Source organism: Oculina patagonica, chromosome 1 (genome assembly GCF_052425735.1).
Source record: "Oculina patagonica isolate OP01 chromosome 1, crgOcupat, whole genome shotgun sequence".
Classification (NCBI taxonomy): domain Eukaryota; kingdom Metazoa; phylum Cnidaria; class Anthozoa; order Scleractinia; family Oculinidae; genus Oculina; species Oculina patagonica.
The window spans coordinates 37,835,246-37,861,238 of record NC_135758.1 but is presented as its reverse complement, the minus strand read 5'-3'; the positions used below and the strand labels follow the sequence as shown (position 1 = coordinate 37,861,238).

The window sequence follows — 25,993 nt, the reverse complement described above, 5'->3', positions numbered from 1 at the left end:
TTTTCTTTATTCGCTTCGTCTGTCAGTATAGTGCATGGGTTATTTTCAGAGCCCAGGAGCTAAAGGGCGCCGTTATTTATGTATGACTTCCTTTTGTTTTTCTTGCAGCGAGTGGAGAAAATCTTGCAAGCACACGATCCCTCGCAACCCATGTTCATGTACATGGCCTTTCAAAACGTGCACGCTCCGATCCAGGCCCCGGAGAAGTACATTGAGAAGTACGACTTTATAACGGATAAAATGAGGAGAGTGCACGCTGCTATGGCTGATATCATGGACGAGGCTGTGGGTAACATAACAGACGCATTCAAGAAAGCAGGGTTAGTACAAACGATTTAGAGTTTGTCCTACGTAAAGACTGATTGTGCGGTTTAGGAAGCCGAGCTGTTTCATGCGCTCTCTCTTCGCGCTGCACGTTCACACACGAGTTCCCTATCTTCCTTCCTTCTACACCGGCTGTCACACAAGCTAAGCAGCCACAAGTCACACGACATTAGAAATATGGTTTACACAGTAAACTTCGGATTAAGCTATCCGTTTCCTAGTACTGGCCTGGGTCGTTGGGATGCATTATTGGTTATAAGACAATTAACTCTAATTTTTAATCATCAGTATGAAAGTAGAAAAACTGAAGTTTTTTAAAGTTCAGCTGTGACAATCTCGGTTTGTGTTTAGCAGATAAAGGACTTAATAACGGTAAGGCTAAAGCACTGATTACATCGTTTTGTTCTGATCCATGATGATGGTAGCTAGCATATTCCAGGCGTTGGCGTCCTTCCCGCTAATCCCCAGCTAACCAAACGCCTGGAATAGGCTGTGTAAACTGATTTTACATAGAAAACAACAACGACGACAAGCTTTATTTGCTGTTGCATGGCCATAAATCGTTAAAGCGTTGCAAAAGCATAAGGTATTTGGAAAGAAAAAAAGTCCGAAGTACGAAGTCGGAAGTCGATGGAAGCCCCCCTCTGCTTTCGTACAAACAATAATCACACATTTGACAATATATTGCCTCGCATTTCAAATTTTAGCGATATATCCTGCACAAACTTCGTGTTAATATAGCGATCACTGGAATAAATTAACAAATGCGCGCCTGAATAGAGACACCAGCGATGGCAAACACGAATATGGGACATGGACATAAATAGAAGCATTTCAATATTAATATTTCACTACTAATTCCTCAATGTTTCAGATTATGGAACAACACGGTTTTGATATTCAGCACCGACAACGGAGGTTTGCCTCATTTTGGAGGATACAACTGGCCGCTTCGAGGAGAAAAAACTACATTATGGGAGGGAGGGGTGAGAGGAGTTGGATTTGTGCATAGCAATCTCCTGGCGAGGAAGGGAGTCACGTGCAAAGAAATGCTGCACGTGACGGACTGGAACCCAACTATTCTCAGACTGGCGGGTAAGAGCTACTTAAAGGTTCCCAGATAAAAAAAGAGTCCAGAGAAATACGAATGGATTTTATAGAACCTTATTGGTTGAGAGAGAAAAGTCAATGTGTGATCAATAAATCAGAGCTATTCACTAGGAGTCTTTTTTAAGTGAAAAATCAAATTCTTCCAAACATACTACAGTTGAACCTCAGCTCAGCCACATTCCGAGGAATGAAAAACTACATTTTTGATCTCCCATTAAACTGCTGACACAAGACAGCCCTTTTTTTCTCCTCGTATTTTTTGTTGATCGGTGAATGTGGAAAAAGAATGGCGAGAGAACTGGATGCCAGCTCACTCCGCAGCTTCGCTTTCTTTCGCGTTCTTTTGCGTTGAAAGGTAGAGAGGCCGTGAACAGTGAACAGTGTGACCTCCCATAAGTGGAGACCTCTCCTAAACGGACACGTTTTCAGGGCCCAAGAGTGTCCGCTTACTGATGGGAGTTTCCTGTACATGTCATACAGAAATTGCTTACGTTAACATCAGAGGGCTAAGCCTAAAAAGCAGCCGGTTATTTATTATTATTATTATTATTATTATTATTATTATTATTATTATTATTATTATTATTATTATTATTATTATTATTATTAATTTTTTGCCTGTTGCCCTACATCGAGAAATAACATGCATAAAACCGGCTACCTTGCGGGGTACAGCGAGGCTGAAGGTTAAAATAGTCTTACATTATTACAATAACGAAGTCAAAAGTCCCACTGCTTAAGTTACTTGTACCAGTCAGCGACTTGGGTCAAACAGTGAATATTGTGCGAGCCAGATACTTGTGTGAGACACTGTTAGTTACTGACTCGTGCGAGTCATAGACTTTCTAAACTTGAGTTATTGACTTGTGCGAGCCCGTGACTCTCGACAGTGCGTGCTTGACTTGTTTAACCCATTGACTCCTGCACCGGCCTAAACCGGCCGCAAAGGATCGGGGCATTTGTCCCGCTTGTGACGTCATCACCTTTCACCCAGAAAGGCGACATCTTTGCTCAAATTGTGAAGCAGAAGAAGAACTTTCCAACGATACCTAAACCAGCGCGATTAGATTAATGGAACTTGAAATATGCACCAAAACGCTTCAAAATTTTAGCGAAAAACTCAGGAACGTTGCATCTTTCCACCCTTTGCTTGTCCATGGTAAGTAGTTCTTGCCTCGTTTACGCTTTCGCGGAAATTCTTCTACTAAAAAAAAGCCTGCAAGAAGGCCAAACACTGCAGCAAAAAGAAAGGAAGAAGAAAAAAAGGAAAAGCGAAAAAAAAAAACGAAAAGCCTAAAGTGGTAGGTTGGTTTATCGTCCAAAAACTATCAAAATTTTGATTTGTGCGCATGGCACGAGCTAAAAAGTTGTTAAACGTGATTCTGGTGAGAAATAAGGATGCATTTTGTGTTTCGAGGGCCGATTTGAGTGATTTGGAGCTATTTTAGCTTATAATAGACCTTGAAAGGTCAAAAACACCTAAAAAATGCGGTTTTTTTGGAAAATCCCCAGGATATCAAAGGGTTAAGTCAGTTTTGCCCAAATCCCAGTTCCTATTTTCCCCTTGAGACCTCTTTTCAAGTGGTTTTCTTTGATAGTCCAGAGCTAATAATGAATTATTTCGTAACAGGAGTGACAGGTGAAGACGACAGTCCTATTCCTCTAGACGGCCATGATGTATGGGACACCATTTCGCTCGGAAAACCTTCTCCACGCACTGAAATATTACATAACATTGACCAACGTGGCTCTGTTCCACCAGGGCCTGGTATCCTAGGTGGTTATAGCGGGATCGCTCTCAGGGTGGGCGAAATGAAACTGTTGATGAACGTGCCAAATGTCACGTGGTTTAGGCCGCCCGAGCTTGGCGGAAAACCTGAGAGGGAAGTCTCTTTGGATGCGGAGTTTGAGTTCCCGTATGTGGTAAGGCATGCAGTGATGTAACTTTTATCTCTTTTTTAGTTGGCAACTAAGGTTGATACCCTGTTTATTAATTAATTTAAAACAATCGTCGAAACTTCTCGTCGTCATAGGTGTTAATCGTTTTGATCAACATCAATAGGCTTCTGTCAGCATCTAAAATAAAGACCTCTTCGGTGCTAAGAAGCTACGTCGAGGATTGAAAGCTATTAATGAGATGCACGTTCCTCGTGACAGGCATCACAAAGTATCCCCATTAATAAAAGTTCGCCAAAACACACCAAAATCTGTCTAATATGAAGTAATATGGAAATGTCAAGTAAGACAGTCAAACATGAAGTACTCATTAAACAATACTTGCGTTCAATCCTGGACATAAGTGTGATGTTTAGCCATAGTTTGTTTAAAAATGAAATACCTTGCTTGTGATCACAGAACTGCGTTGTATTCAGGGTGGTTATTTGAAGGAGGTTTGGATACCCGGTCTTAATTAGCAAAGATATTTACAATTTCTCCGTTTACTCCCTAGGTTTTGTTTTGATTAGGAAAGTCTATCAAACACTCGAGATAGTGTTTCATCGGCTATCGGAAACACCTCGAATTTCGTCAAAAAATTTCCGCTGCGCGTCGTATTTTCAACTCTCTTCTCGGTGTTTGGATATCCCGATGAAACACTTCCTCTTCTGTTTGATATATTAGTTCAAATCCCGATAATTTTCATTTCGTTTTTTACAAACGTAAATCATATTTTGTTGCAGGATGAAGGTGATTTAGTAGACGTCGCGCTTTATAACATATCCGCTGACCCAGAAGAACGCGTAGATCTGAGTAAAAAGCATCCGGACATTGTGCAGAAGATGCAGACGCGAGTGGAGTATTACATGAAGTCTTCAGTGAAACCGCTGTACCAAGGTCCTGATCCTCAGTCGTTAGAGACTGCTCGGAAAAATGGAATATGGGGTCCTTGGAGAGACTGAAAACGGAAGTATTTACTTCGTCTGCAGTCCATAAACTGGTGATTTGAAGAATATAAAGCGAATAAAAAAAAGACTTTTGTAGGTTAACGGGGCTCCTGGTGTAGACAAAATTAAGTGAGAAAAATTAATCCAGCTTTCGTTTTATTGATTTGATTCATTTTGAAATTTGTTGTAGAACTGAGAAGTTTAGGTGTGTGACAAAATATGTTACCAACTTCGTCTGAAGTCAATAAACTTTGAAAACAAGTGGTGGATAATTTGAAAGTCAGTGTAATTTAAAATTAATGCTGCACACCAACTTCCTTTACCTGGTAGAGCGGGTTTCACTTGAGTGTCGAAAGTAATTTGCGTTTGCTTTGGTTTTGCATTACTACGCTCAGTGATTGGTTTAAAAATCTCGCGCCACTTTCTCGACCAATCAAAACTAAAACTAAAACCAATTGCGACTCGCTCGCGCACGTTTTCTCGCGCTTCGTGTCAGCTACATGTATTTGCTTCGAGTTTTGATTGGTTTACTGAATTGTCTGTGTTCTTTGTGATTGGCTAGAGTAATTACTTTGGTTTTGGTTTTACGGCACTCAATTGAAAACTGCTCTATATATGAATTAGTGCAGCTTTTGATTACTGGCAATCGGATCCATCATGTCGCGACAGGTTCAAATCCCGGGGGGACTCCCCTACAAAAATGACGAGGATGCTCGTCGGAAAATTTCGAAAACACGAGTTAAAGGTACCGGAATCTCGTTTTGTGGGCGTGACCAAATTCATTTTCACTCTTAAGAGGTACCAAATACAAAACAACAAATTAGTTGGCACTGGCAATTTGATGACTGGATGGCAGTTTGCCAGTAAATAATTCCAAAATAAAAGATACTAGCGTAACAAATACAGTTACCGTTACCGTCATTTTTTCAGATCGATAACCTTAAAGACCCTTAAGATCCATCATGTCGCGACAGGTTCAAATCTCGGGGGACTCCCCTACATGACGGGGTGCTCGTCGGATCGCCGGTGGTCCGGAATCTCGTTTGTGGGCGTGCGTTCTTCCCTCTTGGGTCCTTCCTGTTGGCCTGGCTTTGTGCTGGATGGCGGCGTATTCCATGATACTAGCGTAACAAATCAGTTACCGTTACCGTCATTTTTTCAGATCGATAACCTTAAAGACCCTTAAAAGGTATCGCGACAACTTTAGCGACCGTCATTTTAGGTTTTAGCACCCTAAGCGGTTCCAATCTACAAAAGTTATCCCGTTAAAGGTACAACAAGTACCCCTGTCATTTTTATAGGGGAGAACCCCCAAGATTCAAATAGACACCGGAACTTAGCGCGGTGTTAATACATGTCTGTCTTGTAACGATTGCGTTTTTTGTGGCCGTCAATTATAATTATGGCAACAGCCAACGAAGCTCGAAAACAAGAAACAAATGAAATGGATCGAAATCTACCAATCACAGCAGCTCACTGACATACCATTTGAACCGGTTGAATTGGATTTCTGTTTTTCTGGATTTTTAGAGGTCCGCTTAGATGATTGACGTCAGCGCAAAAACCTGAAAACGAAACCGTTGACTTGAGCACAATTCGTGCGTTTTTAAAAGGTGGAGTAATTAGGAGGTATACTTCAAAAGACAAATACAGTCGAACACCACCTTACAGAAACCTCTATATTTCGGACACCTCGAGCTCCATAATACGGATCGGGACGTTCTTCCCTATCCCTTTTGTGTCCGTACTAAAGAGGTTCGACTGTAGTACTATTCAAAGTCAATTCGAATTGGTAATAAATACCCTGGGGTTGAATTAATGATGTGCAAAAATAGCTATATGAAAGAGAAAAACTTACTTTTCTTTGTGCACTCTACTGTAGTCCGCGACATCGAGCGGTTGGCACCCGCCCACCCTCGCTGCCAGTCTCTGCAAACTACTGGCGATCTAATGAGCCTGGTTTGGACTTATTCCAGACTAGATTTCTGGTCTCCCATACCTTATCTACATGTCATGAATAACAATACTCAGGGCAAAATATTACAACAGCTGCAGGCGCTCCCTAACTTCCTTCCCAATTCCCTCGAGAACGCGCGTTAGCCTCGTTTTCCTGATTTCTTGGCAGATGTGCAAAACCAATCTCGATCCCACAGCCTTTGGTCCTTTGTTGTGCAAGACGAAAAACTCTTGCAAACCCCACTTTTATTAGACAGAAAACCCACTCTTCTGAACACCAGAACCAAATATTATATGTATTCTTTTGTGGCAAGTGTTTGCTTTGAACAAAGAACTGTATGCAAAGCAAAATGTTTTTTGTTTCAACGAAAACTAATTAACACAAGCTATTTTGCCGACATTCCCTGAGCTATTCTCGTTGTTTAAAGACTTTAAAGTTGGTTATGCATAAGCATGAGCACAGTCCAAGCATAAGTATACAACACCAAAAAAAAAAAAAAAAAAGATAAAATAAATAATTTTATATAAATTTTTTTTTTTTTTGAAAAAATTTTTTACTTATTATTATTTTTTATTTTTTCCCAAAAATATTTTCCATTTCCCAAAAAATGGGCCACGTTACATTTATCTTTTCACGGGCAACGTTTCTTCAATCAGTGTATACGCACACAAGAACAACGAACACATTCTTCTTATAGCTTCTTATGCTCGCATGTATCATGAGCTTAAGAAAACAAAAATGTTTGTTCTCCTTGTGCTGAAACAAGTGAGGACAGCATAGAAAGAATAATAATGTTCGTTTTTCTAATGCCCTTATACTTATTCTTGTGCTTGGTGCTTATCCCCAGTGAAAACCAGCCTTAACATGGGCAAAAGACTGGGGTCGAAAATGGTGCAAAACGTATACGTGATGGCAGTCAAGATTATTTGAACTGTGACCCACTTTAACCACAATAGTGCAGTTGTTGCCCGCCATTCTTAAAAATTCCAGGGTAGCCGAGAAGCGGGATAGGCCGAGATACACCTAATTGCAATAACGTTGTCATAGGTAAATAGGAATTAATTAGCGTAGTTTCATAACTGGTAGCATTTACAGAAGACTCACGAGTTTTTATCTGCACACTTTGAGTCCAGTTTTTATGCTGTAACAAGATAAATTGATTTATTCGTATTTTGAGGTCAGTTGTACGAATTAATTTCATGCATGCGCTTAATTAATTCCTATTTGACTTTTTCCTTTTCATTATGACAGCCTTTAATATTGCAATTAGGTGTATATATAATTAATGGCGGTTTTCGTATTCCACGCGCACACAACAGCGCTCCTACTTTTTATCTTGTTTTACAATTCTGTTTTGTCACACGGCACGAAGAACTCTAAACGTCCTCACATTCTGTTCATTCTCGCGGATGATCTTGGCTGGAGTGATGTCGGCTTCCATGGCTCCGTCATAAAAACTCCTAACATCGACAAGCTGGCCAGTGAAGGAGTGATCTTGGATAATTACTATGTACAACCACTGTGTACACCAACAAGATCAGCTTTGATGACTGGAAGGTACCCCATACATACAGGTATATTATGCTTATCAAATATTGAAAACGGTCATGATTTTGGGTACCTCGAGCGCCAGAGGTTCTATTCTTCGTTCGTGATAAGCGATCAACCCGCAAAAGAGCCATATAGGCACATGAACGGAGACGCTCACAGATCGCGCTTAAGCGTCTCAGCTGCAACAAAAAAAATCAGGAAAAAAACCCTCTGGTGCCCGAATTGAAATTAAAGTAAATGTGAAATTAAAAAGTATTTCTTCGCAGCGCGCGGTTGGGTTTGGAATTTAAGATTACTTAAGCCGTGGATGAATGAATGTCATTATTAAGTCCCAAAGATGTTTAGCTTTTGCTCCAACCCCACGAACCATCCCGGTTAAAGACATTGTTTTCCGAAGTTGAAGCCTCAACTCTTCACAATTTGCCAAAGAAATAGCCAATATGGAAATTTCCGACGACGAAGTGATGGTGTCATTCGACGTGGTGTCGCTATTCACAGCTATTCCTGTCCACAAAGCGTGTGATTACATTCGCGACAAGCCTTTTTTTTTTTTTTTTTTTTTTTTTTTTTTACCCCCTCTTTTTTATTTTTTCCAACCCCCTTTTTTTTTTTTTTATTTTTAAAAAAAAAAAAAAAAATTATTTTTTTTTTAAATTTTAAAAAAAACCTATTTTATAATTTTAATATTTTTCATCCTGGTTGTAATTTAAATTTTAATAGAAAGAGAATACCCTACAGAATATTCGACCGCCGAAAAAATGAACATCAAGGTCTTCAAAGGATGAAATAATCTTTCGACTTTGGAGTCCTTTGATTTACGATCGAAGAGCGGACTGTTGACTTCAAATAGAGCGGACTGTTGACTTCAAATAGAGTTTTCAGTTGACTTATGAGAATGCTGAGGTCGGGTAAATGCTTCCTTTTAGTGTTGATTGTGTTTATAGTAATTTTTTGACCGATGATTTATTCCAAATCAAATACCGTATATTTTATTTGGCACGCATTTTCGCTCCGCGTAGGAATAACATCAATACAAAGCGACGCTCACTAAAATGACTGCATGTCATACGCACAAGAAAGTCAAAAGTTTTTTGCTTCTAACGGCAAATGTAATGTTAACTTGAATAAAAATTTTGTCTCCAAATAATCCTTGACCGTTCAAGTTTTGTTTTCTGTTCAAATTTTTCAAGTTTTGCGTAACTGAACATGACACTTCGCATGCGAGACTGAAATCTGACCCGTGCATTACTGTCTCTGATTACTGAAAATTACTTTTAAAAAAGCATCTTAGCAGTTTTGATTTTGGGATTTGATTTATAAGAAGTTCTTGAAATGCAACTATCCCTATTGTGGACGGAAACATTTTAACCATCGCGTGTTGTATTTTAAAAAAAAGTGATTAAACCTCATTTTTTGCCTACCGTTTTGTGACATTTTAACGTTGAAAAGAATTTAAAGATTTGTCAAGAGTTATCAATCTGTCAAACCCGTAGCCTGCGTAGCAGACATCTGTGTACGTTTTTTTAGTGTGTTTAAAACAGTGCGCGATCGCGAGATACCCGCGCTGGAAACTACGGCGCCTGCTACGCAGGCTAACAAGCCTGTGTCATTTATGAACACCAGAGAAATAGCACTTTTTTTCGCATATTACCTAAAATACAATTTACCATATTTACCATATACCATTTCAAATATAGTTCTATCAAAAACCATTCAATATCTGTTCTTATGAACAAACATAAGTATTTTGCTCGTTGGCACTTACCGATAAGTACAACTAGTTCATAGTGACTATAAAACACGCGCGAGGTAATGGAATGGAAACTGAAATTTGCAAAATTATCCCCTGTAAAGATGTCATAACTCATTTCTTTTATAGGATTGCAGCATGGTGCAATAAACGTGGACGAACCTGTCGGATTGCCGTTAGAATACAGTATTTTACCTCAAGAATTGAAAAAAGTTGGTATGGTTTCAGCACGTTTTATTTGTTCTTGCTTGGTTAATACCAGAACAATCATCAATGGGTGTATCTGATAGCTCATGTGATGCAGATTTACGATTTCTTCATCTTCCTCCCCAGAGCCGCTTGTCCCTCTTAGCCGGCGAAGCCTGTGCACGAGAAATAAGTGACTCTGGGGACACATGATTTGATTGGCTGGATTTCAACAAAAGAAACAACCAAACAAATGAAACGTATTAAAATCCCTTTGTTATACAAGATCTTAAAAAGGTTTATATGATTGGCTAGATTTGAAACTCCCTTCGTTAAAATATAGCCAATGAAATCATGTGTCCACAGAACCACTTGTTTGCACAGGTTTCGGCGGCTAGGAGGGACCTAGAGGCTCTGGGAACGAGAATGTGTTTTCGTCTGATCGTTTACAGCTCTATACACAATCTCGAGCCCAGAGTTCATCCAGTCGGTCAGCGGTATGGGATGAGTGTCTACCGGCGACCCTACTGCTGACCAACCGCTGACGGACCGCGGAGCCGGGAGACACTCTGGGCTCGAGATTGCTCTATACACCTTATTAATGTCTGTTACGCTACGCAACGAGCAGGCTTTGGCTGGGAATGCAAAGGGATGAGGCACCAGCGGAGTAGCCCCCGAAGCGAAGGCGGGGACCCGACTGAGAGGTAGGTGCTTGGACGGTTGCTATGGAAACCGACTCCACAGCGAGGCCCTTTGCATAAGTCACACTGGCCGAAGCCAGTGGAGAAAGGACATAGGAAAAAGGGGATGGGAGGGTGGGAGACGGAAAACTAGCTACTTGCGGCGAGAAAGCAAACTGCGAATGTACGCGTCAGCAAAACGACAGCGCGCGAAAAGCGTGGTGCGCGAGAGCGAGGCTGCGTCAGGTTGAGGTTACGCTACACGCCATTAACTTATGCCAATCAAAGCTTGACTTCAATTAATGTCTGTTACGCTACGCAACGAGCAGGCTTTGGCTGGGAATGCAAAGGGATGAGGCACCAGCGGAGTAGCCCCCGAAGCGAAGTCGGGGACCCGACTGAGAGGTAGGTGCTTGGACGGTTGCTATGGAAACCGACTCCAAACTGACGAGCCAAAGGAGAGGAAGGCTCCAAGCAGCACAAGAGGGGTAGGACCTGGTGCCCGGGACTTGCATTCCCCGCGGAGCGAGAGCGCGAAACGAAAACGCAGGTAGAAACGGCGACAGAGGCGGGCGGAAGATAACGACAACTTTTATGGCATTCCGACGCGACGACAGCAGCCACGGCGGCCAGGCACGTTGCCGAGCCGCCTGGTGAAGTTCTTTGAGTGATCCTGACTGTAGCGATTAGCAGTGCTGTAACTCGTCACAGCCGCGCGTGCGAGTGTTCGTAGCTGCAGCGTTTATCAGTGCGCCGTTGGTCATTACGGAGCGTGAGACCAGTGTACTTAACTGGGGAGTGTAGAAGGGCGGTATATCACTACAAGTACGGCGTGTGCGAGTCCGGTGTTTGTGCTGCGGTGTTTACGAGTACAGCTTACGTTACTGCAGCACATGCAAATCCCGTGTTTGTGACTGCGACGACTACCCGTGCAGTGAACGACACTGCAGCCGCCCTGCTGTTCGCAACTACGGCGTTTAGGGAGCTATAGTCGACATAACAGCGTGTGAGTCCAGTGTGCGTAGCTGCGATATTCGGTGCAGTAGTCCTCTCGTAGCGTTTGCTAAACCATTGTAATTAAATGCAGTGTTTGCGACCGCGGAGATGATCATCTGCGAATCTAGTAATGGCGACACAAGGTGCAATTTCGTAGCGCGAGCACCTCGGAGTCCGATTACGTAACTAAAGCGTCTGCAAGTTCCGCTTTCGTGACAGGAGCGTCTGCCAAGCCACTAAGCGTGAAAGACGCGTCTGCGACTCCGACTGTGAAAGGTCGTGTTCGTGACGCGTGCGCCTATTAAACTGGACACCAGCATCGCCGAGTCCTGTGTGTGGGGTGACTGCGAGTAGTGCAAGACGAGATCTTGACAGCAGCGTTTTGATGTGTGTGTCCGTGACAAGCGCATTTGCAAACGCGAGAGTTTATAAAATGAGTGCCTGCGAGACCTGTCTGTTCGCAGCGGGAGTGTATACGAGACCTGTTGGTCCGACGCACTCGACGCGAGCGTTTGCGAGCCCTGTATTCGTGACAAAAGCGCCCGCGAGTCGAGGGTACGTGACGGCAGCGACCCCAACAAGAACCAACTGCGGTTGCGAGTCCTGTGTGGTAACGGGAGCGTCTCAGAATTCTGCGCACGTGTCGGGAGTGCCGCGATCGCGGGTCTGGACGTGACAAGGGCGATTTTGAAACTCCGCGCCAGAGTCTAGTGAACAGAGTCTAGAGTCAGCGAGTCCCGCGTAGGCGACGGAGAGATGCCTGTGCTAAGTTTGTGACTGGTGCGTTTGCAAGTGCTGTGCTCGTTGGGGCGTATTTGGAAAGGGTCGAAATCGTAACGCGAGCGACTGCCCAACGTACGTAACGGGAGCGTTCGCGAGACCTGCGTACGTGACAGTTACGTGTGCGAGTCCGGTGTTTGTGAGAGGCGTTTGCTATCCTCTGCTCGTAAAAGGAGCGTTTGCAAGTTAGGTGTGCGACCACAGTATATGAGAGATAAACGTACGGGTGTGCACCTGTGTTCGTGACGGACGCGTTTGAGAGCCCTGTGTACGTGTACGCGAAACGAGAGTTTTTTGAGTTCTGTATTGGCTAAGTTTGTGTCTATGACTCCTCATTCGCGAGAGCAAGCAAGTACAGTATAAGTGAAGAACAGAATGTATGTGCGAATCTGTGCGCGTGACAACCTCGCAGGAGATTACACTATTGCGAGACTCGTGCTCAGTTCTAGAGCGCTCGTGAGCTCCGTGGGCGTCTGAAAGGCCAGCGTAGGAGATAGCAGCGTGTTCGAGATCCGTGCTCGGAATGGGAGCGTCTGAAAGTCCGACGTGACGTGACGGGGGCGATTGTGTGACCTGTGTCCGTGACAGGAGCGTTTGCAAATTCTGTGAGCTTCAGAAAAGCGTTGCGAGTCCTGTGTTCGTGACAGAAGGGTATGCGAGACCTGTATTCGTGATAGAAGCAGGTGCAAATCATGTGCGCTTGTCAGGAGCGGGTGCGAGTCCTGTGCTCGTGACAGGAGCGTTTGCGAGTCATGTGTCCGCGAGGGGAGTGTTTGCGAGTCCTGTGCCTGTGACAGCAGCTTTTGGGAGTCCTGCCCTCGTGACAGGAGCGTTTGAGAGTCCTGTGCCCGTGATTGGAGCGGTGGCGATACCTGTGCTCGTGACAGGAGCTTTTTCGGTCCTCTGCTCGTGACAGGAGCGTTTGCAAGTCCTGTATTCACGACAGCTGCGGCTGATAGTCCTGTGCCCGCGACAGGAGTGTTTGCGAGTCCTGTGCCTGTGACAAAAGCTTTTGGGTGTCCTGTGCTTGTGACAGGAGCGTTTGAGGTCCCGTGCTCGTGATTTGAGCGGTTGCTAGTCCTGTGCTCGTGACAGGAGCGTTTGCGAGTCCTGTGCTCATGACAGAAGCGTTTGCGAGTCCTGTGCTCATGACAGGAGCATTTGCGAGTCCTGTGCTAATGACAGGAGCGTTTGCGAGTCCTGTGGTCGTGACAGGAGCGTTTGCGGTTCCAGTGTTTTGTGACAGGAGCATTTGCGAGTCCTGAATGCACGACAGCTGCGGCTGATAGTTCTGTGAATGCAATGGGATCTTCTTGGAGTCCTGTGTTGGTGCCAGCAGCTCTCGGAGTATCTTCAGCATCTCCAGTAGAAGTGAAAGGGGCGTCAAGAGGCTTGTGTACATGACAGCACCGTCTGGGAAACAGCGTTCGGGACAAGAGCGTTTGTAAAGCCTGTGTTCGAGAGGGAGCTCTGTGTGGTCTGTGCCGAGAGCGCCGGCTAGTCCAGCGTTAAATTAGTCGGAGGAGCGTTCGCGAATCCTGTGTTCGTAACAGGAGCGTACGTGATGGGAGCGTTTGAGTCGTTTGCGAGAATTCTGTGCGTGACAGGAGCCTTTGCGAATCCTGTGTGCGTGACAGGAGCGTTTGGAGCATTGTGATCGTGTACGAGACCGCAGCGTCCAATAATCCGGCGTAGATGACGGCAGGGTCTGCGAGTCTTGTGTAACTATAGTAGTGTCTGAGAGTCCGGCTTCCGTGACAGGAGCGCTTGTGGATCCTGTGTTCGTGACAGAAGCGTTTGAAAGTCAAAGCCGGCAAGTCCTGCGATTTATAGCCAGGGCTGTCAGCGATGTTGATGCCAAATACGGTCCTCTTTTGCCGAAAGGGGGCCGCGAAAGTTGAGATCCGTGCGACGACTATAAAAGGAGGCGGTGGCGTGGCGATGTAATAAAAGCCGCCGTTCCAGCGAGCAAGGCCCGCCGAGCGAAAGCAGTTGCCATCACGACAAAGGTAGAAAAACGAAAGAGAAATGATGAAAGGCAACCGACTTACCTGCTAGCGACGAGGTGGAAACAGAGGCGACAAGCTGAGAGGAACACGCTTGAATTGTTAAATCGAAAAATTCGCACAAATGAAGTCGGCGTGGGCGAAAAATTTATTCTGTCATGGCTTGGTCCAACCGGTCTACGAATACTTCGTTCGCGAATTGTCGCCTGGTTTTCGTTTTATTTATACCCAGATGGCATTACAGCGTCGTACGTTGAACCATTGGTCGGCTACCTGAGCACGGGCTGCTAAAATAGCGAACGGAAAAAAGGAAAAAACACAGCGACGGAAAACTAGCTACTTGCGGCGAGAATGCAAACTGCGAATGTACGCGTCAGCAAAACGACAGCGCGCGAAAAGCGTGGTGCGCGAGAGCGAGGCTGCGTCAGGTTGAGGTTACGCTACACGCCATTAACTTATGCCAATCAAAGCTTGACTTCAATTCATAAAGACACCGCGGCAGAACGTCTACGCATGCGCTGAATTTAGCACTTCCGGTCGCCTTTGCAGTCCTCAACGCTTTCCGTTCAAGGTCAATCATTGCCTACGTTTAGTTGTTTTGCTTCGTGAATTGCGGTGTTTTAATCTGCTGTCGTCGGGATAAAGCTAAATATGACCGAAACAATACTCGATAGATTTAAAAAAGGTAAGTCGCGGATTCACTGAGGTTTTGATTCTGAATTTGAGCAGTAGATGAGCTTTAATAAGCTTAAATTTACTACCTTACACAAGGCGGGAAGGCGGAGTTTTACTTGCCAGTTTCACCTCATCGATTAACCTTGACTAAATTCATAGCTTTGATTATTTTCAGTTCTACATTTATTTAACCTAAAACTTCGGGCCTTAATATCTTTGGAAATGAGAGCACGCAGTCGCTTCTTGTTTGTTTTTTGTTCAAAGGTATAAAAACTCAGTTTGATTACACCCGGCAGTGAGTTCCGATTTTTAATTATTCGGTTTTCACTTTTTGGTTTAAAGCAAGTTGTAAAACAAGTCTATGATTCTGCTTTTCCTTTCAGATTGAAGAGAGAGAACCGGTACGATAGTCTGAAAGTTTGAATTGGTAAATTGAACGCCATGTGCGAATCTGCAAGTTTCGTGTTCGCGCGTGAGGCAGCCACACGGACTGGAAATGTGGAAAAACATCCGCCAAGTAGACGAATATTCGACCTTGTGAGGAGGATTAAGAAAATCAAATTGCCTTTGTCTTGAATTAAAACACATTATTAACTTGTTTAGCTTCTCGGCTAACAGCTTTCAATCCAGCAAAAACTCCAGGTACGTACGGGAGTATCGACGAAGACTCAATTCATTCTTGTTGAACCAAGCAAACACTGAGCAAATGTTGTTTTCTATCTTGTTTTGTGACTTTTTTCTCAGTGAAGGCAAGATTTATCTTACTCGCCTAAACCTGAAAGTTCAGTGGTTCTTTATTTTGGTTTATGTAGTTTTTCTTTCTCATTTGTCGCACTTTAATTTGCGAGTAATTTAAAGCGGGAAAAGTAATAGAAACCGTGAAAACGAATTGCCGCTGTCGACTGTCGAGCGCTAGCGACCTGCAAACTTCAAGCATCATTTTCAATGTTGGTGCAAGCAGGAAACCCCATGGTGCAAAAGTATGAAGCTACAAAAATAAATAAACTTTTGAAAGAGAATTCTTTTCCTTAAGTTTCTTTGCTATTTCTTAAGTTTTGTGTTTAAACTTCGCGCGACGGGAATTTTGTATTTACGCCACTGGATTACATAGTCAACCGGAAATACAAAACTGACCGGATTTATTCTCTCCCCAAGGCCGCGTCTTGTCAGCACCCGGGATCGAGACCTCTGGCCGCTTCCGGTTCAGATCCGATTACGATTGGCGTTGCTCAAACAATAGAATTGAGACCGGAAGAGAAATTTCAGTCAACTTCGACGCGCGTCTTCGACCTTGTAACGTAAATATTATCCCGAAGACGCATCTGTTGGCTTTATTTGGTTCCAAAGTAACCAACGAAGAAATCATGTGAGATTGAGAAAACATTTCTGCCTCAAAATTGCTTTCGAAGCTGGTTTCCCTCCCGAATGTGCTGAACTCTGTGAACTTGTAACGCGTGAAGCAGAAGTATTTCAGGAGTTTATTATGATTGCTGTCCATTCGAACGCTCAGCAGGAATCAGTATAAATCTGATCGAAGAAAGGCAAATCGAATCGTTAGAAGACAGCCTGGCCTCAACTTCTTCGCCAAATTCAGGAAGAGAGAAAAAAGAATGGTATATCTTTTATAATTTTCTTACTTTATAAGCAGACAGTAGTTAATCGCTTCAAAATTAGATGCAGCAAGTATTGTTGATTTATTCACTGCGAGGAAAAGAGCTGATATTTTTTTTCTTCACATTTTATTTATCACTTTTAAATGGCCTATGTACATGATTTGTTAACAGCTGAAATTACTATCAGAAGACTGGTTTGTTTACAGCTAGATGATAACAGAATTAGTGGAGATCTAAGAACTTAAGTATAAAATAATTAAGGCAATGATGATTTAAAATGACAACAAAATAAGTGGAGATCTAAGAGCCAAAGTAAATATTATTTAACACTGTAACAGAGATTATTAAAAAACATAGTTATAATTGTTTAAAAGAGAAAGGAGCTGATCATAATATGTCTGCCACAGGTATGCCATGTAATGTTATGAAAATAGCCTGTTAAATTATTGTTGTTTTTCTGTTGATACAATTCAAAACTCAAATTGGCTGTTATACCTGTGTGAGACAGTTTGGACAAAATGCAAGTGTGTTAGTTTTGTACCTCCCCTTTACATAATTTGTTGTTTTGCTTTGCTCAACCATTGCAATGTTAGTGGATTCTATATCCATGCCACCAGCATTGCATAGGACTTGCAAATTTTACTTATTCTGCAGCCACACAGTGATCACATGTATATTTATTAGTTAGTTTATAGCCCAGATGCCCTTGAGTTCACCTCTGGAGTTTGTACATATAATATATGTAGCATTGAAAACAGATTTATTTTGCATATTTTGAATTATTGTGAACATTATTGGCATGTGACCTTCAGCATACTTTAGGGGAGGTTGAGAAAAAAAATAGTCTTTTATTCAGGCAAAATGGATGAACCGTTCAAGCAGAGACACATGCTGTGGTCTCCAAAAAGTTTTCCCTCCAAAAACTTCCTCCATCCTGGCCACAATTCCTGCAATCTTGTGGTAATGTAAAGGGGACTTTCAGCTCCCATTGCTGCTTTAAGAATTAACATTGAAAGAAAGTAAAGTGTGCAAACAAGACAAATAAACATGATGACATGCAGTTTTGGGTGTCCAAGTAATGTTTTTAATTCTTCTTCTTTTAGAGCATGTTATACCTTCAGTTTCACTTCTGTCAGTTTTAACTTCATTCATTTTAATAATGTTGATCTTGATTTACAATAAAACCATTTGTACTATTTGATCATCTGTGCTCTCATGGTATGGTGATTTAATGTGAATTACAAAAGAATATCTTTGTGTGACCAGGGAGTTTCGGCAAATAATTTAAAGCCCACCCCCCCCCCCTTCTACAAAAATTTTCCCGTACACAATTGCATGTTACTATGGCATGCTGATACCTAACAGCTAAAAAGGATAATGAGATGTCCATTGCATGGGTGCCACTTTTCATCCTCTTCTCACATAAATACCCCGTACTTGGCAGTGCACATGATGACTCAGGGTTTGTCAAACCAGGGTTTGTTTTACTTTTCTTTCATATACTAGTAATTTAATTATTGATTGTGTACTAAAATTATGAGAACTGAACTGAGAAAATCAAATCCTTATCTTTACACAGAGTGAGCATAACCTGTGTTGTGTCTGACATTTGCAGATTGCAGAAAAGAGAATATATCATTTACCATTTCCATAAACAGGCTAACAAATGCTATTAAGGCTAACCAGAGTAAATAGTAGGCTAACCGTAGTGTGAAGTAGGCAAACCAGGGTGAAAGTCTGCAGTCCGCAAATGAAACCAACCTATATTAACCATTTTACATTGTCTGCTCAGTATCTGGCCTTTGATGGAAGTGAGGCTGGAGGTCACCTTGTTTTGATACAGACCTCACTGCTTTTGACATGTAAATCAAATTGTTCTGAACAAGTTTGCATTTACATGAAAAAGCAAAGAGGTTTGTAACAATGCAAGGTCACCTCCACCTCACTACCATTCAAGGCCAGTCTTGGCATGCAACTGTAAAATGGACTATTATACCAGCTGTAGCATACAAGTAAGAGCAGGAGTGAATATGCTTCAATAGTCCCTCTTGAAAATTGCCTCCAAAACTAAATTTAAGAATAAGTTATCAAATTGCTCTGCATGGAGAGTAATTGCAGCTCCCTGTTTTATAAGTCCCACACTTCAAGCATATGGTTTACCTGCTTTCATAATTTTCATGAGTTTGTATGGTGGATGCCTGAAGGAGTAACAACAGCTCATACTGTATAAATGAAGCTACTTCTTGTTTATGTAGGACCATTATATTAACAAGCAGAGGCCACAGTTCATTGTAAAATGAACAAGGTTGTCATTTTTAATTTTTTTGTAAAAAGCTGTGAGGGATTTAAAGTTCTTAGTTAGCTTTGTATAGTTGAGCCCCAATTATCACTTTCTTGTGATGGGATGTACATTAGCTAGTATACTGGGGAAAATAAATTATCTCTGTGTGTAGATAAGTCTAAAATAGGAGTTCAAATATTAACTGCACAAATATTATTGTGGGACTGAATTTAATAATCAAACCTACTACATTTTTTTTTCTTGTTGCCGGTCTCCATTTATAATAACCTGCCCAATTTCTATTTGCCACTTTGAATAAATTCCTTTTCAAACTTCAAACTTGGAGTTGGAAGTTTATATGGGCCAGGCTATATTCCTGAAGAGGGGCTTCCCAGTTCTCAAGTAGTCCAAGTAAATTAGCTGGGGAAAAAATGGAATATTCACTCTAGCTTCTATTAAATTTATATAATTCCTTGCAGAAATGTTTTTTCCTTCACAATTTATCAGCTGAATCCTTGACATAATTATGCTGGATGGATAAGAAAGAAAAAGACGATAAATAACATTTTCTGCATTTTATTTAGCCGTTTAACTTTCTGTGGTTCCTCTCAATCACTGGAGAAAAACTGTAAGTAGTAATTTATAAAATAAATTCTAATAAAAACTGCATGCTTACATCGATTGCGAGATAAACTTCATCCACAAAATCCCTCGTACCTTGTGCTTAAAAGCGTTTTTTTTTCTTATGGTAGTCGTAAAAATCGTTTGCTCTCTTTCTCTTGGCGGGCTGTTTGTGGGATTAACGGTAAACTGACTGCTTTCTCGCACGTCTTCTTTCGTACCGGAGGAGAAGTGTTCTTTTGCCTCGTAACATCTTTCTCTGCCGCTACTTTCTTTTTTGAAACTGTCTGGCTTGCGCAGAGGACCGGAAGTCCGCGATTCGCGGACTTGATTGGGCCGGCCAGAGGTCTCGTCCCGGCTGACCAGAAGGATCGCGGCCTCTGGGGACGAGAATGACCGGATTTTCCCACCCTGCGCAGTGCTTTCTGCCGCGGTGTCATTCATAAATGACGGAACGCGCGGAAGAGTTTGGGTCGAGTACATGAAAGCGAGGCGAGTGAGGCTTCGGCTCCGAACCAAAACAAAGAAAAGTATGGCGAATCGAAGTAGTATTTGTTAATTCTTGAAATATCTCGTCGGTTAGAAAGCGATTCTTAGGTTTTTATGACTGCCATTAGAATCTCTGGTTCGTCAACTGCAGTTATGGCCGTATGGTTTCGAATTGAACACAAATCATGGAAAAAAGTCGTCAGAAAATCGCATCGGCGATCTTCTCAGTCTCTTCACTGCCTACTCGTGTACAATTGTAATCCAGGCTACTTTCAAGTTTCCTTTTTATGGAAGACCCGAGAAGCTTGCAGGAAGGCAGGGAAAAGAAACACGATATAGAAAAGACTATGGAGCTTGTTAAAAAAATTAACAAGTCTCTCGATACGGTAAGCAAAAATCGCGATTATATAAAGACACAAGGTTTCTTCAGTATTTTGCCTCCAAATGCATTAATTTATAATAAGCTAAAATGTTGTTCACAACGGTAAATCATTCTTTATAGACGTTACTCGTAACCAATTCTTTTAACTTTAGAATAAGTGAGGCCAAGGAAAGTGAAAATAGGGTATAAAGAGCGAGCTTTTAAATTTTGGTGAGATTTTTGCAATTTTTAATATTCCGATACATTTGCTGAATTCAGAATTTAAGCACTTATTTGATGCCAAATCGTCTTGCTGATTTTTTTGTCCATATATACTGATCCATTTGTGATTCTTAAATTGTGTATACATTTGAATGCTCGGGTTCAACTGCCGAGGTTAGTGGGTGAAAGTTTTGTAAAACAATAGACTGAACTGAAATATTTTTAACCTGTTTGCGTAGTCGCTAGTCGCACAATGTTGGCGAATTTTTTTACTTTCCATATCCAGAGACGTCCAAAATCGCTATAGTCTCTATAACATCTATATCCTCTTCCTTTTTGTCAACTTACAAAGTCTTCCATTAAAACGAAACTATAGTAATACGGATAACAACATTACAACAGAAGGCAGTGGGGAGATTAAGAAGATCGATGCGGTTTTCCGACGAAATTTTTCCATGATTTGTGTTGACTTCGCATCCATACGACCGTATATGCAGTTGTCAAACCAGGGATTCCAATGGTAGACATAAACAGCCAAGAATCGCTTTCCAACCGACGAGGTATTTCAAGAATTATCAAATACTACTTCAATTCGCCATACTTTTCTTTGTTTTGGTTCGAAGCCGAAGCCTCACTCGCCTCGCTTTCATGTACTCGACCCAAACTCTTCCGCGCGTTCTGCCATTTATGAATAAGGTGTATATGTGGTACATTTTGAAGTTAATTCTCCTCTTGTAGGGTACGCGACTCACATGGTAGGCAAGTGGCATCTTGGTTTCTACAAGTGGCCTTATGTCCCTACGAGAAGAGGGTTTGACACATTCTTTGGATTTTGGAGTGGATCAGAGGATCATTACACTCACTCAGTTAAAGGCTTTTTAGATTTTCGTGACGGAGAAGAGCCTGCAAGAAACTGGAGTGGCACTTACGCCATGTATGCCTACATAAAGGTGACTTCTTTCTTTGTAATTATCTTCGTCGACCTCACAACTTTTAAGTACTATTTGTAAGCAATTCATCTTTATGAGTTCTCCCTGTAAAGTGGACACAGTGGTAATCTGACTGTATGTACGCCTGCGAGAGGTGTCCGCCTTACATAAAGGTAGTAAGCACTACAGTACAACAAGAAACTTCTTCATGTTTAGGCGGCTTTAGGAAAGGAGTTCGTTTTAGAGGGGCATTCTCTTTCGTAGCGTTATTCATTATAGTCAGATAAGTGTCCGGTAAGAGGGTGTAGACTGTAGACTGTAGTAAGCTGCGTATTAAGACCTGTCAACTGAAGATTATCTTCTCGAGGAAAGGACGATTAGTAGCCTAGTAGCCAGGCGTTCCCTTCCTGCTTACCGATTTGGCGCGAACTTTCGCGAGGTCACCGAATGACACTGAGCCGGCTGCCCAACCCGTTCCCAAGCCCTTACACGCACTTCGCTTTCGCCCTAGAGAAAAGGAGATCGCCTAGGGAGTAGGCTAGGAGATTAGTTGTCTCACCTTAGCTTTATTTGCGCGCCCCTCTCCCCCCTATTCTGTCGGGAAGACTCGTGGCAATACCTTACACGTCTAATTTGACTTTCAGAGGATGAAAGAGATAGTAATGGCACATGACCCAGCACAACCCCTGTTCTTGTACATGGCATTTCAAAACGTTCATGTCCCTGTGGAAGCCCCTCAGCATCATGTCAATAAATACCGTTTTATCAAGGACAAAACCAGGCGTCGTTACGCTGGTATGGTAGACATCATGGACGAGGCAGTGGGAAACATTACCAAGGTTTTCACATCGGCAGGGTATGTTACTTTTAAGTGTTTATATATACTATAACAGTCATAACAAATATAATAACAATTTATTGGAGGCTCTTTAAGAGAACCTTTTGGGAAGTCGCGGTGGCCTAATGGTTAGTGCGCCAGACTCCGGATCGAGCGGTCCGAGTTCGAGGCCTGGCCAGGGCACTGTGCTGTGTTCTTGGGCAAGACACTTTACTCTCATAGTGCCTCTCTCCACTCAGGTGTGTAAATGGGTACCGGCGACATAATGCTGGGGGGGGGGAACCCTGCAATGAACTAGAATCCAGTTCAAGAAGTAGTAGTACTATTCCTAGCCGCTTAATGCTAAAGAACCGGGATAAGCTACGGCAAGTATAGGCCACTTGGTTCCAGGTTTCCCTTTTTCTTTATGAGAACCTTGAAAAAGGAAATCCAAAGATGTGCGAATATAGGGTGATGTAGCGATGGTTTTTACTTAATTATTACTACATGACACTTCGATTTTTTTGTTGGCGGATTTTTAAACAAATCTTGCTAAGCAGCACCGTCATACGTGACGTAACCAATAGCAACGAGGCGGCGTGAAATAGTTTGGGAGTTCTCTGATACTCGCACTGCTCCTCAAATCTCAATTATGCGATGTTTGGCTAACCAACTGGATATTTTTATTCACGGGAGCGCAAGGTCCTGTGTACTACACGCTAACTTCTATCCGTCAATTTTTCCATCGCTTCCGTTTTGCAGGTTGTGGAATGACACGCTTGTTATCTTTAGTACGGACAATGGTGGCTGGCCTAGTTTCGGAGGATTTAACTGGCCTCTTCGTGGCACAAAACACACCGTTTGGGAGGGAGGGGCTAGAGGGGCTGGATTTGTCTATGGTGATTTACTGGAACAGAAAGGTGTCAGGAACAAAGAGCTGTTGCACGTGACGGACTGGTACCCAACTCTTATCAAGCTAGCAGGTTACAATTTTGATATTAAAGATTTTGCCTTTTACTGCGAGGTTGCCTGCTAATGATGTTCAATCATTTTTGTTCATCCCATCCAGGAGGAAGCTACGATCCTAAATATCCCAATCCAGTTGACGGTTTTGACGTATGGGAGACAATCAGCTCAGGAAAACCCTCACCAAGAAATGAAGTTCCCATTATAGACATTGGTAAAATTAAAGGGTCCGCGCTACGAGTGGGTCACATGAAGTTACTCTTAAACGTTCCCAATATCACGTGGTTTAAGCCACCTGAACTGGAAGAGAGGCTAACCGAGCGAAAGACTGGGTTACAGTTAAATCAGGAAGGAAAACGGACATCTTGCATCTTATCGGTAAGTTATGGTTCTTTAGTTCATTTTGATGTTGATGGTCTTACCAGGTCTCGGTAATACAAATTATAGATTTACTGCGTTTACCTGCTCAATGAATTATTAACTCGGGAGTCGTAGTTGCAATCAGAAGCACAGAGCGTTACGATCTAGTGAAAATTAAACTGTAAGCAGAGTTACCGATTCCGCTTATGATCCAGTGAAAACTAAATTGTCGGAGTAGCAAACAGAAAGTAAGAACTCGAAAGACCTGAGAGCTAGCATTGAAATTGGTTTGTTATTCCGCTTCTGCTTGCAACTCCGTCAATCTAGTTTTCATTGGATCGGAGTGATAAGCAGAATCGTAACAAAATGGAAACGTTCTGTTTCTTTCTAGACTTCGACTGCGTCGAGCTTATGACTTCGCTTACGACTTCGATTTTTGAGTTTCACTAGGTCGCAACCGCTGTTTCATGCTGTTACATCTCCGATTACGACTCCAACTATGCGGTGAAATACGGCCTTTAGTGAAACCCCAACTTTTTAAATCACTCTTCTCTCGTTTAAAGCCTTCGTCGACGCCATTTATCTTTCCGTCTCCATTTTCCTTTCCCTTCATAAACTAAAGGAGAACTTAATCAGGATAATTGAAAGCACGGACACTTAATATAACTTCCTGGCCAAGATAAAAACGCCATTGTAAGAATGAAGCCGTATGAAAGCGACTTGTAGTGAGCACTAGATAATTAGATTAGGTATAACACTAAGGAGTATTCAGAAATCATGAATCTGTTGATGTTTGTCGAAGTTCGATAAAAGACGTGGTAAAAAACTTTTCATATTTTAACTTAATATAGTAAATGGTTTGAACCCAGGGGTATCAGCAGGTCGTAAAGTGTGATCGTCCGGGTGAGAGTAGTTCAGAGAAGAACTGTTGTTGGTGACTGACGTTTCGACAACCTGAGCAGAAGTCATCTTCAGAGTAAAACAAATAAAACAAAAAAAACTAATCTTTGCATCAAGCTTTGTTCGTCTTATAACAGTGGCTTTAGACAGCTCAAAAATGGCTTACGGGGGGGGGCAAAAAGGGGGCGGGGGCGCAAAATACTCAGGTTCTTTTTAAATTGATGTAGGATCAAGACGCCAAGCCAAACATAATCAAGGTGGCTCTGTACAATTTAACCGCTGACCCTTATGAGCGTAACGATTTAAGCACCAAGTACCCGGATGTAGTACAGAAACTAAAGGAGAGAATGGCGTATTACGTAAAGAGCACAGTCACACCACTCAATCAGCCACCGGATCCCCAGGCAAGAAACACCGCTGAAAAGAACGGCTGTTGGGGACCTTGGCAAGATTGAAAAGAGAATTATCTTACGATGTTAAATAACTAAAGTTAAATTTAGTTTTAGACATGATATTTTTGCAGTTATTTTTGTTATTTTCTTATAAGAGATATCCTGAATGTGATATATTGAATAAAGTTAAGGTGGCTTAATACAGTTTTGAGAGGGTAAATCAGTCTAACCTTTAACTCTCTTGTACAATCTCCAGAAGAGTTTTGTCTTTCTTTTATCACTGTTTGTTACATCCTAAAACCATCTAATGCGATATTTGGAAAATAAAAATGCCAATAAACAGCTTAAATGAACGGCCGAGTGCTTAAGAGGGGACTGGCACTAGTAGTTTAAACGGCGTTTTTCTCAAAATCTACCCGTACGACCCTACCTAAAAATTTCAGAAATAAGAAATTGGCTCTTATTAAACATTCATGCAAAATAATATAAAAATCTGTAAGACAGATTTTTCGCAAAATAGGAAAATGTGATATTTTGCCGATTTTTAAAATAGCTCAAAATCTGTCTTACAGATTTTTTCAAAATTTTGGCTGTGGACGTGGTTCACCCCTTAAATTTAATTGTGAAAGTTTCATTATAGGTTGTACGGTAGGTTTGTGAGAAAATCTGGATCAAAATCTGTCTTTTACGACCTCCGAAGCGAATCAAATTGCGCGTGCGAGCGCGCGCTATGATGACGCCATGCGACGCGAGCGATAATGAAAGACAGAATTAGAACTTCTCTGTCGGTTGTTTATCCACCTTTTTTGTCGTATTGTTTTTCGTCCCAGGTTTCAAGACCTATCTAAAAGTATTTTGAAGTTTCTCTTTTGTATACAAATTTGGTAAAGCGTGGTGCTAGCGCCATTTTAGCCCGCGCGAGCAATAATGACGTCAAGCAGAAAATCGAAGCGCGCGCCTTTGAGACACGTTAAAACTGTATTCGGCCACCTTAAGTTCAGTTACACTGTTGCGTTGAGTGTTAAATTTGCTCGTTACTGCTGTAAGTTACCAGTAAATAAGATGAAGCGAACAAGCATTCTCACATTTTTAAACTACTATTAAGGTGTGAATAGAATGAACTTGAAAACCCCTTATAAACGTAT

General features: G+C 42.1%; 2 protein-coding genes across 3 annotated transcripts in view; both read left to right on the top strand.

Annotated features, from left to right (window-relative positions):
- LOC144629163 (arylsulfatase B-like) overlaps nt 1-4,578 on the top strand; it is a 9,131-nt gene extending 4,553 nt beyond the window's left edge. The window contains exons 4-7 of the mRNA XM_078487372.1: nt 109-320; nt 1,199-1,419; nt 3,065-3,357; nt 4,113-4,578. Coding sequence (XP_078343498.1) covers nt 109-320; nt 1,199-1,419; nt 3,065-3,357; nt 4,113-4,331 — 945 coding nt within the window. The 3' untranslated portion in view covers nt 4,332-4,578. The remainder of the gene's footprint in view (nt 1-108; nt 321-1,198; nt 1,420-3,064; nt 3,358-4,112) is intronic.
- Nucleotides 4,579-7,522: 2,944 nt separating this feature from the next.
- On the top strand, nt 7,523-25,921 carry LOC144628968 (arylsulfatase B-like). Of its 2 annotated transcripts, none has more exons than XM_078487105.1 (8): nt 7,523-7,847; nt 9,704-9,790; nt 21,223-21,434; nt 22,058-22,269; nt 22,993-23,213; nt 23,300-23,574; nt 24,684-25,039; nt 25,868-25,921. In XM_078487105.1, exons 1-7 carry the CDS (start codon nt 7,559-7,561, stop codon nt 24,909-24,911), a joined length of 1,524 nt encoding a protein of 507 aa, XP_078343231.1. In that variant the 5' UTR covers nt 7,523-7,558; the 3' UTR covers nt 24,912-25,039; nt 25,868-25,921. The 2 variants fall into 2 exon arrangements, with proteins under 2 accessions (XP_078343231.1, XP_078343238.1); XM_078487112.1 differs by having other exon boundaries at nt 7,837-7,847; nt 9,704-9,786.
- The last annotated feature ends 72 nt before the right edge of the window (nt 25,922-25,993 follow it).